Genomic DNA, 18,438 nt, shown 5'->3' with positions numbered 1-18,438 from the left:
AAGTGGACTCAGCTACTGGAGATAAGGATACACTACATCTGTCAGCTGACTCAGCAGGTTCCCAACTCTAAAAGAGAACAGTTCCGAGGAGGACCTTGAAGCCATGCTATCAAGGATGGAAGTACCTAAGGAGAGGAAAAAGCTTGGAAAACTTTGAAGTTGACTCCATCAGAGATCCGACTCCATTTTGTCTCGGGGCCTCTTCATGAGGCGAAAACATTGGCATCAAAAGTGTCAAAGGGAAGATGTTGAAGCTGAAGTCACCAGGGTTATTAGATTTGATGACCGTATGGCGAAAAGATTCAGACCCATGAGTGTCAGTTCCAGGAAAGGAGTCCGTGTCGGAACTAGATGGGACAAGTGTGAAGGGCCCGTTCTCAATCTTCCTCTAGGGGATGGAGCTGGAAGGAACTCCAGCTGAATCTGTATCCTCAAGGAATTTTCTCATCATGCAGTTGACATCTCTATCAGATCTCTGGTGGATCGACCAGACCTCGAGGAAGAAGCTACAGATGCTGGTCTCGATGGTAGCTTTTGTTGGAGTATGGGTGAATGCAACCTGGGGCTAACTTGCCTGGAGAAAAAATATGTTTCAGAGAGGGAGTTTGAATCAGAGTTACAGATGGATGCAACTGCCTCAATGACTTATGTGCTGAATCCAGAAGAGCAGCTGAATCTGGGAATCTTTTCCTCAACTTTTCTGCTTTCATCTCTTCTGGTCTCTTCTCATCTTAACCCTGTGTTTCTATTTGGATCTTTTTCCTTCCTCTTACAAGTAGATGGGAGATGCTGATGGTTGCTTCAACTTAGAGGATATGGCAGACCCTGCCGCAAGGGGAAGTAAACCTTAGAGAATGAGCTTCTCCTTTCTGCCTTAAAGTGAACTGGTTCCAAAGGCAGAACAGGTGCTGCAATTGTCCTGAAGATGAAGGGGGACCTAGACAGCGAACACAAAGGAAACAAATCAATTCTCAAATTCAGCATGCTTGTTAGACATCAGAACAGCACTCTAAGAGTTATCCCATTAATATGAATGACACTGAAAACTCTACCCACTACTAAAGAAAGTTATACTAGGTAAAATAGTACTTACACTTAAGAGAAAAATACACTTCAAAACCCCACTATAGCAGAGAACTATACAAATTTGAAAAAAAAAATATACATATATATATATATATATATATATATATATTTTTTTTTTTTTTTTACTATAATTTTGCTGACTTACACTCAGTCGGATTCACTATCATCAACTCACTTCTGAGAAAAAGTCGTAATGCCACATTCTGGTATACCCGAAATACTTACAGAATTTGAAATTCTCTACCATTCTGGACCTAGTCACAAGTGTTAACATGGGTTGAGAAGGGAGCAAGATTTTTCCAGATGGAAATAGTGGTGTTTAGCATTTTCAATCTTCGGGTTTCGGACTTCACGCAAGTTGGAGTCAACCAAGTAAGACTCAGTAAAATGATAGTAAAACTAGTGTGTGTGTGTGTGTGTGTATATATAAGGTGGAGTTCAGGGATGAGTTAAGGCAGGCACTGGGTGGCAGTGAAGAGTTACCAAATAGCTGGGTAACTACAGCAGAGCTAGTAAGGGAGACGGCTAGAAAGGTGCTTGGTATCACATCTGGACAGAGGAAGGACAAGGAGACATGGTGGTGGAATGAGGAAGTACAGGAGAGTATACAGAGAAAGAGGTTGGCAAAGAAGAAGTGGGATTGTCAGAGAGATGAAGAAAGTAGACAGGAGTATAAGGAGATGAGGTGCATGGCAAAGAGAGAGGTGGCGAAGGCTAAGGATAAGGCATATGAAGAGGTGTATGAAAGTTTGGACACTAAGGAGGGAGAAAAAGACCTGTACCGATTGGCTAGACAGAGGGACCGAGATAGGAAAGATGTGCAGCAGGTAAAGGTGATAAAGGATAATGAGGGAAACATACTCACAAGCGAGGAGAGTGTGTTGAGGAGATGGAAAGAGTACTTTGAGGGGTTGATGAATGAAGAGAATGAGAGGGAGAGAAGGTTGGATGATGTAGGGGTAGTGAATCATGAAGTACAATGGATTAGCAAGGAGGAAGTAAGGATAGCTATGAAGAGAATGAAGAATGGAAAGGCTGTTGGCCCAGATGACATACCTGTGGAAGCATGGAGGTGTTTGGGTGAAATAGCAGTGGAGTTTTTAACCAGATTGCTTAATGAAATCTTGGAAAGTGAGAGGATGCCTGAGGAATGGAGAGAAAGTGTTTTGGTACCGATTTTTTAAGAATAAGGGTGATGTGCAGAGCTGTAGTAACTACAGAGGGATAAAATTGATCAGTCACAGCATGAAGTTATGGGAAAGAGTAGTGGAAACAAGGTTAAGAAGGGACATGATGATTAGTGATCAGCAGTATGGTTTCATGCCAGGAAAGAGCACTACAGATGCAATCTTTGCTCTGAGAGTGTTGATGGAGAAGTACAGAGAATGTCGGAAGGAGTTGCATTGTGTTTTTGTAGACTTAGAGAAAGCATGTGGACCAGGCAGGTATGACCCTAGCCCTGAGTAGCATCCTGCCTTCGCCCAGAATGATACCACAATATAAGGATAAAATGATTGATTTCAACAATTGGCTAAGCTTATGGTGTCATTCAAAGGGGATCCAGTATCTGTCTGCCTGGGATGACATGATTGACAGACCACGATGCTTTGCCAGAGATGGTCTGCACCTGTCACCCCTGGGATTCAGGTTACTGGCTAAGGCTCTTGCCACCCCTATAGTGCCTTTTTTAGGCAAACTTCAAAGGACAAAACCATCACCGTAACAGGTACAAGCATGCAAAATCTGAAGGTAATGCTACTCAATGCTAGAAGTCTAAACCTCAAAATGCACTCTCTCGAGGCACTCCTAAAATGGAGAACATCGATATCTGTGCAATAACTGAGACCTGGTTCAAGGCTCCAGAGAGCACCCCTGCAATACCAGGCTACAACTCTTACCACATTTTCGCCACCAAACCAGGACCGAAACACTAAAGGTGGAGGAGTGTCAATATTCACCAAGGATATTCACACCACCAGGCTAGTTGGCCAACACAATGTGTCTGAAATTCTCCAAGTGCAACTAACACTAGGTAAGACTGCAATCCAAATTGTAGCTTGCTACAGATCCCCCACCATACCCCAAGATTCTCACTACACCTTTCTAAACATAATGGAAAATATTAAGATAGAACCAAACACCCTAATACTGGGTGATTTTAATTACCCTGCCATTAACTGGGAAAACTACTCATGTCCCAACACCTTTGCGCAACGGTTCTTGGAATTCATAAATTCCAACGCCCTGGATCAACTAATCCATAGTCCCACCAGGGGCTCCAATATCTTAGACCTGGTCATAACCAACATGGGAAATCAATGCTCCATACCTATGGTCACCCCCTCGTTAGTCAGGTCTGACCATAAGCTAATCACCCTTAATATCCACATCCCACCCCCCCCCCCCCCAGTAAAGAAACCACCATAAAAAACTTCTCCAAAGCCAACTTCATGCTACTCAAGTCAGAAGTGACAAACTTCATGACACCCATGCAGATGGAAACTGAAAGTTCAACTGCTGAATCCTACACTACGGCACTGTACGAGCACATCCACTCATGCATGAATCGTGCCATCCCAAATAGAACCAAAATGCTCTCATCCAAAAAAGGAAGCCAATCTGGTGGTCCCCTGCCATAAACAAACTTTACAACAAAAGGAAGAAACTTTTGCAGAAAAGAGGAAAATCCCAGGATGCAAAAAACTCCCTTACTAGCCTCAGTAAGAAACTGAGATGCCTCATAAAATCCTCCAAAGCTAGTTACAAAAATAAAATTGCCAAAGATTCCAAAGACAACCACAAAGCATTCTATAACTATGTCAAGAATCTAAATGGCAATGCTCAGATTTGCTCTGAGCTAAAACAGAATGGCATTAAATATACTGATCCGAAGGATATTGCCAATATCCTGGCAGATCGATTCAGTGCCAACTTCACCCCCCTCTCACCCCCTAAATGGCCCATCTCAATACCGGAAGATTGCCAAATTCCAGTAATAACGGCCACACAGGTATAAAACGCACTCTCTAAAGCCAAGAATACAGCATCCATGGGACCAGATGACATCCCGGGCTGTGTACTACATGAACTACAATATGAACTGGCACCTCACCTAAGTGTCATGTTTAATTATAGTCTCACCTCAGGTTTCCTGCCCACTGAGTGGCGCAGAGCTACAGTTATCCCAATCCACAAGGGGGGATCCACCTTGGATCCCGGAAACTACCGTCCCATCAGTCTGACAAGCCTCATCTGCAAGGCCATGGAGCGTATTATCATGGAACTTATAAACAAAGACATTGGCAACCTTCAAACACTGGACCCCACCCAGTTTGGGTTTGTGAAGGGCCGATCTTGTCTCCTGAACCTGATTGACTTCTTTGAATCAGTCTCCAGAGCCATGGACAAGGGTAAGGTGGTCCACACAGCCTATCTAGACCTTGCCAAGGCCTTTGACACCATCCCCACTCTGGAATCATAGATAAACTTACTAAGTTGGGCATTAATCCCTATGTCACCCAAGGGGTTGCTAAATGGCTTACTGATAGAACCTACACTGTAAAAGTAGCCGACTCCAAATCCAGCTCCAGACAAGTGACAAGTGGAGTACCTCAGGGTTCAGTCCTGGGGCCGCTCTTGTTTGGCATCTACTTCTCTGAAGTACAGGTCAACACTAAGGGACTCTGGCTAACAAAGTTTGCAGATGACTGCAAACTGAGAGCCATTATTGAATCCCCAAATGATGTGGATACTCTACAAAAGGGCCTTACAGAAACAGATGCTTGGTGCCAGAGCTATGGGCTCAAGCTCAAGGCCAAGAAATGTATTGTTATCCCCTTTGGGAAAAAACATGTATCCATGAATTACCATATAGGTGGCAGTACACTAAACACAGAAAGTGTGATAAGAGACTTAGCGACACAGGTGGACAGTGGTCTCACCTTCGATAACCACATCGCCACAACAGTCAGGAAATCCTTCTATGTGGCACACCTCATCACGAAGGGCTTTTCATCCAGAAAAAAGGAGGTCATTGTCCCACTGTACTCATCCCTCATTAGACCCATATAGAATACAACGCCCCATTTGGTATGTACCTGTCAAGACATCTGCAACAACTGGAAAGGCCTCAGAAATACCTCACTAAACGAATCACAGGCCTAAAGCAGATGCCCTACGCTGACCACCTTAAAAAACTCCAGCTATACTCTGTCGCATATCGTCTACTCAGAGGCAATCTCTGCTTAACGTACAAGGCCATGTCAAACCCAGAGCTGTTGGACATGCTACACTTCCAATCCCTCAGAGCTACACGCTCCAGGGATCTAAACCTTGTCATCCCAATAAACAAAACATGCTGGAGGGATAGGTTCCTGACCCAGAGACTCCCCAGACTCTGGAATAGATTGCCCATACATGTCAAGCAGAGTGCCTCTTTGGACCTCTTCAAGAGGAACCCTGACGATTGGATGGGAGAAAGGAAATTCAGCCCAGGGATCATGTCAGTCGCCCTGCTAGACAGGGGTCCAGGAAAGTAAATAATGTGGGAAGAAATAGCCAGGGAATTGTTATGGCTAGGCTTGTATAGGCCCTAGGGCTGATAGCCTAGTACCAACCTATGAACCAACCTATGAACCTAAGCATATGACAGGGTGCCTAGAGAGGAGTTGTGGTATTGTATGAGGAAGTCAGGAGTGTCAGAAAAGTATGTTAGAGTGGTACAGGATATGTACGAGGGTAGTGTGACAGCGGTGAGGTCTGCAGTGGGAGTGACGGATGCGTTTAAGGTGGAGGTGGGGTTACATCAAGGATCAGCACTGAGCCCTTTCTTATTTGCAATGGTGATGGACAGGTTGACAGACGAGATCAGACAGGAGTCCCCGTGGACTATGATGTTTGCAGATGACATTGCGATCTGTAGTGAGAGTAGGGAACAGGTAGAGACGACCCTGGAGAGATGGAGATATGCTCTATAGAGAAGAAGAATGAAAGTCAGCAGGACTAAGACAGAATATATGTGTGTGAATGAGAGGGAGGATAGAGGAATGGTGAGGATGCAAGGAGTAGAGGTGGAGAAGGTGGATGAGTTTAAATACTTGGGGTCAATAGTTCAGAGTAACGGTGAGTGTGGAAGAGAGGTGAATAAGAGAGTACAGGCAGGATGGAGTGGGTGGAGAAGAGTGTCAGGAGTGATTTGTGACAGACGAGTACCTGTAAGAGTGAAAGGAAAGGTCTACAATAGGGTAGTGAGACCAGCTATGTTACATGGGTTGGAGACAGTGGCATTGACAAAAAGGCAGGAGTTTGAGCTGGATGTGGCAGAATTAAAGATGTTAAGATTTGCACTGGGTGTGACGAGGGTGGACAGGATTAGGAATAAGTATATTAGAGGGTCAGCCCAGGTTGGAAGGTTTGGAGACAAAGCCAGAGAGGCACAGTTACGTTGGTTTGGACATGTGCTGAGGAGGGATGCTGAATATATTGGGAAAAAGATGCTAAGGATGAAGCTACCAGGTAACAGGAAAAGAGGAAAGCCTAAGATAAGGTTTATGGATGTGGTGAGAGAGGACATGCAGGTGGTTGGTGTGACAGAGCAAGATGCAGAGTACAGGAAGAAATGGAAACAGGTGATCTGCTGTGGCGACCCCTAATGGGAACAGCCGAAAGAAGATGATGATATATATATATATATGTGTATATATATATATATATATATATATATATATATATATGTGTATACATATATATATATATATATATATATATAAATATATATATATATATATATATAAATATATACACACACACACACACACACACACACACACACACACACAGAGAGAGTGAGACATGCATATATATCTATATCAACTAGTAGAAAATTCTATCACATACTATATTAACTATTTATTTTATTTTACATTTGTTGACCGGGATAGTCCGACTGGATGCATGTCCATTTTCAGCGGAGGCCCGGGGAGAAAAGCTCCAAGGGTAAGCAGATACAGCATTACATAATACCAGCATTACATATTAGAAACAGACTATTTACAGAGATCACATAATTAAGCAATTTAAACAAGTTCCAAAGGTTAGAGTTAATCCTGAGCGTAAGTCATGATTAAATTAAATTACACAGTAAGCTGGTTAACAGATTTTTACACATTCTAGAGAGAGTTAGCCAGGCTTGATACATTGACATAGCCAGTTAAGTGCCAAATGTTGTTTGAGTCTAGTTTTAAATTGACCTAAGGTGGAAAGTAAGGTAATATCAGCTGGAAAAGAGTTCCAGGATCTACTTACAGAGTTTGCAGAGAGAGAGAGTCACCAGCTGTGTTATTAATTTTGCTAGTCTGAATTAGTAGTTTGTTAGAGGATCGAAGCGGTCTAGGATTGTTATAGGGGGTGATAATATTTTTTAAGTGCAGGAGTATTGTCCGGATTATAGAGGATTTTATAGGCCATAATCAGTTGGTTATACTGGATTAGGCTGGGTAGTTCAAGCCACCCAAGATGATTTAGACTGATGCAATGATGTGTCCTAAAAGGCAGCCCAGTGGCAAACCTGGCAATGTGGTTGTAGCAAATTGAGAGTTTGTTAAGGACAGTCTTGTTTAAATTTGAGAGTAGAGGGGATGCATACAGAAGGGTTGAAAGAAGGTGAGAGCGAGCTATGGCAATTTTAGCTGGAGGGGTTAGGAAGGCTTTTATTCTGTAAAGTGACCCTAGTTTTTTATTGATGGTTTTGATAGTTTGGTTAACATGTTGGTCGAATTTTAGATTATCTATGATGACACCTAATAGTTTTGTAGAGGGGTCAGGGGAGATTATTGTGCCATCATTTGAATTAATGGTAAAGGTGAAAGTGGTAGACCTACCTGTTGGTGAAAATAACAGCATTTTAGTTTTTTGGGGATTTAGGATCAGACGACGTTCAGAAAGCCAGTTTTCTATTGTATTAAAGGTGGTCTGGGTAGCTGACCATAACTCTACTGGAGATGTGGCCGAGCAAATCAGAGTAGAGTCATCAGCATATTGGATACAGCTGACTTTTGGGATGACAGTATAAAGGTTGTTAATGAAGATGGAGAACAGCAAGGGCCCTAGTATAGAGCCTTGTGGTACTCCAAGGGTGTTAGGTAGAAGGTTAGAGAGTTTGTTCTGCCAGAGGACAGCCTGCTGTCAACCATTCATGTAGGACTGAAACCAGTGAAGGGCTCTAGTATCAAGACAGAATGTTTGCAGGGTGTGGATTAAAAGTTGGTGATCAACCATATCGAATGCCTTGGAAAGATCCAAGAAGAGGGCTGAGGATATATAATTATTGTTGCGATTATGGTTTATGGTGTTGGTAATGGCTAGGAGGGCTGAAGTAGTGCTGTGATGAGGACGGAAACCATGCTGAGTGTCTGCCATAAGGTGATTCTGGATTAGGTGGTGCATGAGTTGTCTGTGAATACATTTTTCCATAATCTTTGCAAGTGGAGATAGTATAGCTATTGGCCTATAACTGGAGAATTCAGTAGAGCTGCCTACTTTGTGAAGTGGGATTACATAGGATAGTTTCCAGATGGTGGGAATTTTAGCTTCTACTATAGTTTGACTGATTAGTATTGAGACAGGGTAAGCAATAGCATCAGCTGATTTTTGTAGGTATTTGGCAGGGAGTTGATCAGCATTTAATTTTTTTACCAAGAACTAGAAGAAAATAATCTATTTATCCTAAAAATATTCACCACTGTGTGTACATAGTCCATATAAAAAAACAGGAGTCAAATTAGTGCTTTCACTCCTTTACTGTTGGAACTTCTTCAGAAACATAACTTAAAAATCAGACCAGTTAAATACCGTCAAGCTAATGACATCACACTATCATTAAGACTTTAAACAAACTAAAGCAATAACAACATAAAAAGTAAGAACTTCTAATTTGAAAATATAATACACCAATATACAGAATTGAAAGTACCATGTTTCGGCATTGAATGTTGAAAATAATATCATATATATATATATATATATATATATATATATATATATATATATATTTTTTTTTTTTTTTTTTTTTTTTTTTTTTAAAATAAACTTTTAATGGAAATGGTTTTGTTCAAACCTGGACTGACATCAGCCCTAAGAACCACCTGCCATTTCAATTCCAACATTTCCACATAATTTTTACTTGAATCAACAAACTTACTGGTATCCACCTGTTGCAAAATTAAAAAAATAAAACTTATGAAAACATTCACAGCTTAAACTGTGTCTTGCCAAAGCACTGTTTAAATCCTTGTTTTTTAATGGCTCTAAGATGTTCTCCCATTCGATCTTTAAGGGCCCTGGTAGTCTTTCGTACATAGAAATTATAACAGGACCCACAAAAAAAAATAAACAATACCTATACTTTGGCAATCACACTTGTATCGAGGTTCAAACAAGAACTTACAATGTTTGAACAAAAATGTACTTTCAGGATAGATGAACGTACACATTCTGCACCCTCCACAAGGAAATGTGCCTAATGGTGTAGTACTACTTGCTCCAAAACTTTCTTTACCTTTTTCTAATAAAAAATTTAAATTTGATGTCCTCTTATAAATAAATTTAGTCTCCATACCCACTACCTCACTTAAATCTCTATTACCTAAAATTACCTTCCAGTTGTCTTGGATAATTTTTTTAAAGCTGCTCCCCCTCTATACTCATAGGAATTTGGAAAGCTAAACACTTTTACCATTACAAATGTCAATTTCATTATGTTTAACTTTAGGAATAAATCCTGCAGAAAGGATAGGTGGATATCTGCCTATCCTATGGAAAATAACTGTATCCACTATCTCCTTTAACTTTGTCTTCGGATACCCCCCTTTGGCCAAAAATGTACCTCTTTGTGGAAAATATCACGGTTGCTTATAATACGACTCAGTCTGATCACTTGTTCCCTAAAAATGTTAAATTTCATGTATTCTGGATGGGAGCTAGAAAAGTAAACATAATTGTTACTGAAAGTCTTTTTTTCTGTCAACATTACTGAAAAAATCATATAGAAAGGTTGAAAGATATTTCAATATCCAAAACATTTATGGTGGTACCTATACAACTTATTTCAAAATTCAACCACCTGACACTGCTATTCATCTGTAAAACAAAATTGTCAAACTGTTTTACTTCCCTTCCAAATAAAAAATAAATCATCTACATATCTACGGTAAAAAGAAACATGGTGGAACAAAGAAAGTCTGGGCAGATAAAAATTCTCCCACCAACAAATTACTAAATTGCAAAAGATGGTGCAACAGTGGCACCCATCATTTTATTTTTTTTTTAATTTTATTTTTGTGTTTTATGTGGTTTAGTTTATTTGGCCTAATAAATATGCCTACTAACCATTACACAGGAAACGGGAGGCGAAGATGATTTTAGCCAAAAAATTGCTTTCATTAATCATAATTGCATGGATCTCTTGGAGGACACACTTGGTCAAACAGGCAGCAAGTGAGATCGGAGGTAAATCAGCTAGGAGGAGGGAGTTATAGGTAGGGGAGCAGTCAGAGCTCTCTGATCCAATACTCTGGTATAAAGCACCAAGGTGGGATCAGTCCGGATCCGAAATCCACCTGATGAATTGGATTCAAATAGACAACATTGTATCAGTAGATGTCCTACTAATCACTGCTGCAGTATTAACACATGGGTTTTCAGTCTGCTGATGTCTGGCTGGGGTAATACGAAAGCTTTACCTTCTCAAGGGTCTACGACCGAAGCCGACCTTAGCTTGTATGTTCTATCTCTAAGCCAGCAGCCTGAAGAGTTCTGAGAGAGGAAACTGGAGAGCTAGGAGGTGTGTAGCTCAAAGAGGTAAGTAAACTCCCTGAAAGCTGTTTAAACGTGATAGCTTACAACACAGGGAAAGAGAAATATTGGAAGGATGAAGGGGAAAGAATACTGCAACAGTGATCAGTAGGACATCTACTGTTATTTTAAGTTCTCACACAACTGTACCATGTCCTGACTGAAATCACTGTTGCAATATTCTTAACATATGGGTGATTCCCATAGCTGAAGGAGGCAGACAAGAGAGAGAGCTTGGCTAAAGGGAGGATGAGCTATCCAGACAAGACCAACCTAGCAAAGGCAGCTCTGGATCTGAAAAAGGCATCAATTCTGCAATGCTTGGTGAAGGTGTGCACACACCACCAGGTGGCCATTTCCAAGATGAACCTGGCACATACACTCAGAAGATGTTACTGCCCGAGTGGAATGTACTTTTGGGCAGGTAGGTAATTATTTCTAATACTGTTTGTGACTGAAAGAGATAGCCTTTGACATCCAAGAAACAGTGGTTTGTTTACAGATGGGCTGTCCCAGCTTGGAATCCATTAAAGAAACAATGTGGTCAGTTTTTCTCTCGGTTTTTGTTTTTACTTTTGTCCAATTAAAACATCAGCTGCCTGTGAATATCTAGTGAGTGGAAAATTCTTTCTACCCTTATTCTGGGGATTAGGGAAAAAGGTAGGCAGGTGGATAGCCTGATTGAGGGACATCTAATTCACTACCTTAGGCATGAATGATGGATTGGCCCTGACATTAACCTTGTTTCTGAGGAAAATGAGAAAGGGTGAAACAGCCATAAGCACCTGAAGTTCAACAGCACTTGGGAAGGTAAAGCTTTGGTATCCTGGCCTGACATCAGTGGACCAAAAACTCACATAATAAGAATACTGCAACAGTGATTTCAGTCAGGACATCAATGGACAGCATGTACATTGTGGAAAGGAGACTTCTCAGCTTTGGTTACAGTTTCACCTTTCTTATCTTTGCAGGTAGGAGTGTGTACCCCAGAATGTTACACTATGGTGAATGACATGTAGACATTAGAAAATGGTAAAATTCCAATGGAAAGCAGAAACAGCTAAGTAAAAAAATAAGTCATGAAAAATTTTAGCCACATATAGAATTACTTACACCACCTCCTGCCCAGGGATCCAGATCTCCATTGGAAAATATTATGTTACTAGCTCCACTCAGGTCTGCAACAGAAACAAACAGTCACAATTATTTCTGCAGTTTTAATTCATGTTTATATTTCAACTGCTAGCACTAATGAACTGGAACTTCAAGTCTGTACTCAGATATCAGCAACAAATGACAAATTTTTACAGCATTTGCTGTAACTACTATCACGATCTTTCTGAAAGTGGACATAGGTTCATAGGTAGATACTAGGCTATCTGCCCTGGGGCATTTATAAGCCTAGCCAGAGTGTATTTGGCTTCCGCCTCCCTATTAGATTAACCTACTGTGCCTCTGTAACATAGGTCACAGAAGGTACCCTTTTAAGATTAGTTTACTGTGCCTCTGTCTAGCAGGGACACAGAAGAGATCCCAGGAGCGAATTTGCGATTTCCCATCCACGCGTCCAGATTTCGCTTGAAGAGGGTCAGTGAGGGGCTATGTCTAACATGAATTGGGATTCTATTCCAGAGTGAGGGGAGCCTCTGGGAAATGAATCTGTCCCTCAGACAGCAAACACAGAAATAAAGTATATCTGAGGGTATTCAGACAATTTATTGCTCTAACACTACTAGTGCTCTGTGGGTAAGCTCTACTAATGCTACAGCAACAACAACACATGCCAGAGTTGCACTGGACAAAAGCTCATTTGCAGCTCATTTACATGTATATGAAATTAATACTCAACACAGCTGGAATAATTGTGTTAAATGTTCCCTCTACCAACCCACGTAAAACTGATGCACTGACACCTACAGACACACACACATTCCAACATACATACACATTCATACAGACATCATGACAGTTGCACACACTCAACCCCGCCACTGTCATACACGACAATGGGTGTATACTGTAAATGTGCAACATTCAGTCTTTCACTAAGTTCTGCATGAAATAGCGTGGTACAGACTGCTTTTGAATCATTCCACTGTGCTATTTTAATCACAGTGTTCAACTCCTGGACACAGTGCATTACTAATTTACATTAGCTGCACCCCAGACTGCTGTATCTGCATATGATGATATCTAACAAGACTTCTGTAGCATAATATGACGGAGCCTTCATACTACTACTACAGCACTACTGCTGTCTATGAATTGCTCCCTCACAACACACTGAGCAATCCTGCTGGAAAAAGGATTGCAGAACGCATTGTGGGTTTTTGACACCTCCATGCATGAATGAATACCACATTATTGAACATGATATAGGAAATCTGAAACAATAAAATTCCTTGTAAAACAGCAATATATCGCTCTCCAGTGCTGTTTCTTAGTCAACAATACGCAGTTAACTAAACCAAACTGACATTTACCAAAGCAGTGCACCACTGACATTTCGACCCATTGGACCAAAGCTTTTAACAACACCTGATCCAGTGTTAGGAGCACAAGCTAGGACCACAACTTATGGGACGCATATGCATTTCTACAAATACAAACAGCCCAACATTATCTCAGTTTTTCAGCAAAGATCAAGCACTATGAATCACCAGTTGTAAGCAGCCACAGAATCCACAACAGAAAGGAAATTTACTGCAGTCCTGTGTTTGATGCATCTTACTTCATATGCGGACTCTGACTTGTCAGTCACTCTACCTATGGTATGGATTCATTTAAGAATCATAAGTGTTGGGACTGACCCAAGTCACATAAAAATATGTCAGACCATCTTTTCAGATCTGTGCATGAAAGTGGCACAGAAAGGAGTTAAAACGGGAAATAACTTAAAATGGAACAGCACTGCTACCTCACAGTGCTTGGTTCTCTTGTCAACTGGAATGGTTCCTGGGTGAAGCTTGCATATCCTCCTTGTGTCTGTCTGGATTTTTAACAAGTGCTTTGGTTTCCTCCCACACTGCAAAGATGTGCTGGGGTGGGTTGGTGATCCTTCAAACTGCCAGTAGGTGTGTGTATCCTGCAATGGGCTGGTGCATTGTTTACGATTAATTTCACATCCTTGTGCCCACTGAGTGCTAGGGCAGTCCCTGGATCCCCCACAACTTTGAAACAGATGAGTTATCAGAATATGAATGAAAATACAGTTGTGTAAGTTGAACTTACTATAACAGCAGATGTTTGAATTATCACTGCTGCAGTAGCCTTAGCTATATAGGTTATATCCTGCCAAAGATATAACAGCTGGCCAGCTTCCAAAGCTTCAGGGCATCTTCCATGAGCCCAATCTGTCAAGCAGCTCGAGCTGAGCTGACTAAAAGGCAAACTTGGGCACAAAGCCCTTCAAAGCTTTCCTGTCAGGAGAGAGGAAGGCTGTGCCCTGAAAGGGCAAGGTTAGTATGATAAACTGAAAGGTTGCCAGCCTAGCTAGATAGAATTTTGTAAATAATTATATGTTATTTGTAAATATTAATACAATCCACAGGCTTGTTTTACAAATGTAACATATGTTATGATTAAACTATATGTTGCACTGAGCTTTAAAATGTAACCACAGTGCACCCTGCTGGAAGAAAGCTGTTAAGTAAAGAATTTTAAAACTGTGTTTGATCTCAAGCTCCGAGACATGGTGTTTGGGCTAGGAAATTCCTCCTATTGTTTTAAGACAGAGATAATTACTAGATTTCACGTGTAAGGTGTCCTTTATCTCTGGTTTCCTGGCAGGTGCAAGATTACAAAGATATGTTACATTTTGAGTTCTGTGAGCCTGGGAAACTTCAGCAGACGTGTCAAGAATTATGTAATCTGAAATGACTCAGCAGTACTGTGTATTATCAATTTAAGGACAGAAAGAGAGAATAGCATTTTGTATTTTGATCTGGATCTGACAACAACTTGCCAGGCACTTGCTTTGCTCTGTATGCAAGTAGTATTTAGAACAGTGATTTCTCTTAGAGATAGAAATATAGTCATATTAGTCTAGCTGTTTTCTATATTTATGTCAGACTATCTTACAATATTGTTTTTAAGTATTTCCTGTGATTTCTGAACTCTTTATTGTCATTGTGCTGAAGTAATAAGTATTGTCATGTATTATTATTTATTAACTATTTTTAAACCTTTCAACTGTGGCTGTTTTGTGTAGAGATAATTTAAGCTCTAGAGTACTTGCATGTATTTGGTGATACTGTACAAAGCCACTCCAACAGCCTTGCTGTTCATCACACTTACCAATTGGATAACAACAGCATTACACAGTGAAATTGGTCACCCTTCGGGAAGGACCTTATAGCAGTTAATAGTAATGGTTGGTGGCAGTCAGTACTACCTTATAGTCTGGGCAGAAAGGGGGCATAGCTGGAGAACCTGTGCCAGCCTTCCCCAGGAGTGTCTGTGTGCTTGTACATAAATAAAATCTTAAAGTGTGTGTGTCAGTTCCTTGGGCAGGGACATGAAGCACTGGTTGGACAGAGAGGATGCTGGAGGTTTTAGCTTGGCCACTAGGCTGAGATCTGGACCCTATAGCTGTGCCAGTGGGGAGTCTTATTGGGGATCTGGAGAGAAAGGGAGAAACCAGCCTCAGACTGACTGTGATCTCCATGTGCTCTTAAGGGAAATTATACATTACTGTGTGTGTACTTGTTATCCTTCCCAATGTGTATGCCCCTCACTGGTGCTAGTGGTGAGGATTGAGGCTCCTTGATTACTGGGCCAGTGCACAGGCGTCACAGTTAGGAATAACAAAAAAATAAATGTCCATACCCTGGCATAAAAAACACACCAAAAAACAGGGAGGGAGGGGACAGCTACTGCAGCAGTGATCATCTGAATATCTACTGTTATGGTACGCTCAGTTTACACAACTGTACTATGTTCCTCATACTGACTGCGACTGCAGTAGTATTAGCTATATGGGTAGATTACCATAGCTAACTATACTGCGAGGTGGAAGGAGCACGTTCTAGGAACCCCTGGAGAATGGTCCTTGCAAAGCATGATCTTGGCCTAGAGAAGGAATCCAGCTTATAGTACTTTGTAAATGTGTGTGCAGAGGACCGATTAGCAGCTTCAAGAATACTTGTAGAATCCAACCCTTCCCAAAAAGTCATAGAAGAAGCCAAGGTCCTTATAGAGTGGGACTTGACCCTGCCTGGAATAGAATTGTCATGGTGAGTATAACAAAAGGTAATAGTCTTAGATAAAATTTTGGAAAGTCTGTTTTGACAGCAGTTGTACCTTGTTAACTTCACAAGAAATGAACAATTGATCTGATGCTCTTAAAGATTTAGTTCTGTCAAAACAGTAGCTGAATCGTCTGTGGACATGCAAGGTACGGAGTACTCTTTCTCCCTCATTTTTAGGTTCAGGAAAGAAAATGGGGAGATGGATAGTTTGATTTAAATTAAACAGATACCACTTTAGGCATAAAAGGAGGATTAGTTTTCAAAGAAACCCTGTTTTTGTGGAAAATTAGGTACGGTTGACTTACCATAAGAGCTTGCAACTCAATTACCCTTCTTGCAGAGGTCAGAGCAGTACTATTTTCCAGGTTAAGAACCTCAAGTCAGCCAGATTAGATGGTTCAAATGGAGCAAGTGTTAGCTTCTCTAACGCAAAATTAAGATACCAAGGAGGAGCCACAGGCTTACTTGGAGGCCACTTATGAAAAAAACCCTTTCAAGAACATTTTGACATTTGACTGCCTTGAAGGATGAAAATCCACAGGCAGACATGCTTAAATGGCTGATAAATGAACTTTGACCTAGGAATAAGAAAAGCCACACAAAAACAGTAAAACCAGAGAACAACTAGCCCTGAATAGATGCTGGTTATGTTGTTGGCACCAACTAGAAAACATTTTCCATTTGCTAACATATGATTTTCTAGTATTAGGCTTTCTTGTCTCCATTAGTACCTGTTGTACATCCTCAGAAAACATGTGCCTAAAAGGAATTAAGACCCTATCATCCAGGTAGTCAACTGAAGATGACTGTCAGGATGGGAGTAACAAATACCCTTGTTCTTGTGCAAGTAGGCCTTATCCTGTGAAGGGTTGGTGGTAATTGGCCCTGGCCATTTCTAAAAGAGGAGAGAATCACTTTTGCCTGGGACAGAAGGGAGTCACCATAATGATCTTGGGGGATTCCTTCCAAATCTTTAGAAGTATCCTAGATATTAGTGGAAAGGCATACAGGAACATTCCTGTCGAAAGAAAGGTTCTGTCTTCCAGGCCTTCTTGCATGGAGTCCTGGAACAGAATTTTGCCAGTTGACTGTTCATACAGGAGGCAAAGAGGTCAACTTGAAGAACTCCCCACAGATGTCGCAAATCTTGGAAAACCACTGGATCTAGTTTCCATTCATGAGGTTCTGCCCTGGCCCTGCTCTACTTGTTTACCACACAATTTTGCTCTGAATGAATGTAGGATGTCTGTAGAGTGAGACTGTGTTGTGAAGCTATATCACAAGCTAATATGTCTAGTCTGCAAAGGGAGTACAACTTAATTCCCTCTTGCTTGTTGATATACCATATCACTGAAGTTTCATTTGTAATCACTAGCAAATGTCCCAGGACCAAAGACAGTTGAGAAAATTCAGTGCCTTGATCAGGGCAAGCACCTCCTTGATATTTATGTGCTTGCTTCTGTCCTTGGTGTCCCACACCCCTTGCACTTTTATCTCTCCTGAAACTACTCTCCAAGCAAAGTCTGAAGCATCTGTGGTGACTGACTAAAGCAGGAAGGTAGAAGGGGAGACCTGGATTTAAGGGTATCTGTTATTTCCACCAAGTGATTTCTCTACTGACAAACCCCAGTACTGAGATCTAAAAAGATAATGGGTGTTGATGCTGAGACCCGAAACATTTCTGATACCACTGTATCTTTCTCATGTGGAGTCTTGTCAGGGGTATCATAAAAATCATAGATGTCATGAGACCCAAAATCCTGAGGTATTTCCCCTCACAGTGACTGAAGTCTGAGTGAAAAACCTTAGAAATAGATCTAAATAAAGATCTATTTTTCCTGTGGAAGAAAAGGTCTTTGAACTGAAGTCTCTAGTTGACATCCCAGGAACACAATCCAGTGTGAAGGAGTCAAGAAAGACTTCTGAATGTTCTCTTGGAATCTCAGCCTGAACAAGAAATTCGTTACCCAAGAACTCAGTTTTAAGGAGGTTTTCTTGGCTGCATTCTCAGCAACTTCAAGATAATGTTAAAAATGAGACTTTAAATTCTTCCTTGGATAAAGATTTAGCGATATTTTGAAAAAGACTGCAAAGATGAGCAAATTGTCTAAATATGGAAAACTGTGATACCCTGTAGACTGAAATGAGCTGCAACTGGAGCTAGATACTTTGTGAATTACTGGCGCAGTGGACAGTTCAAAGGGTAAGGTAGAAAACTGATATTGGATCCAGACACACAAAACCTTAAGAAACA

At 41.0% G+C, this 18,438-nt stretch overlaps 1 protein-coding gene across 2 annotated transcripts in view; it reads right to left on the bottom strand.

The window, feature by feature from the left end:
* Positions 1-18,438, bottom strand: part of DPP7 (dipeptidyl peptidase 7) — a 2,619,404-nt gene that overhangs the window by 365,326 nt on the left and 2,235,640 nt on the right. Inside the window, exon 10 of one of the 2 annotated variants that reach the window (XM_044058506.1) lies at positions 12,049-12,113. The exons of the other annotated variant lie outside the window; for it this stretch is intronic. Coding sequence (XP_043914441.1) covers positions 12,049-12,113 — 65 coding nt within the window. The remainder of the gene's footprint in view (positions 1-12,048; positions 12,114-18,438) is intronic. 2 annotated transcript variants of the gene reach the window in all.

The sequence above is a fragment of the Protopterus annectens genome, chromosome 16.part0 (genome assembly GCF_019279795.1).
Source record: "Protopterus annectens isolate FY-2018-M chromosome 16.part0, PAN1.0, whole genome shotgun sequence".
NCBI lineage: Eukaryota > Metazoa > Chordata > Ceratodontiformes > Protopteridae > Protopterus > Protopterus annectens.
This window is presented reverse-complemented; position numbering and strand designations above follow the sequence as displayed.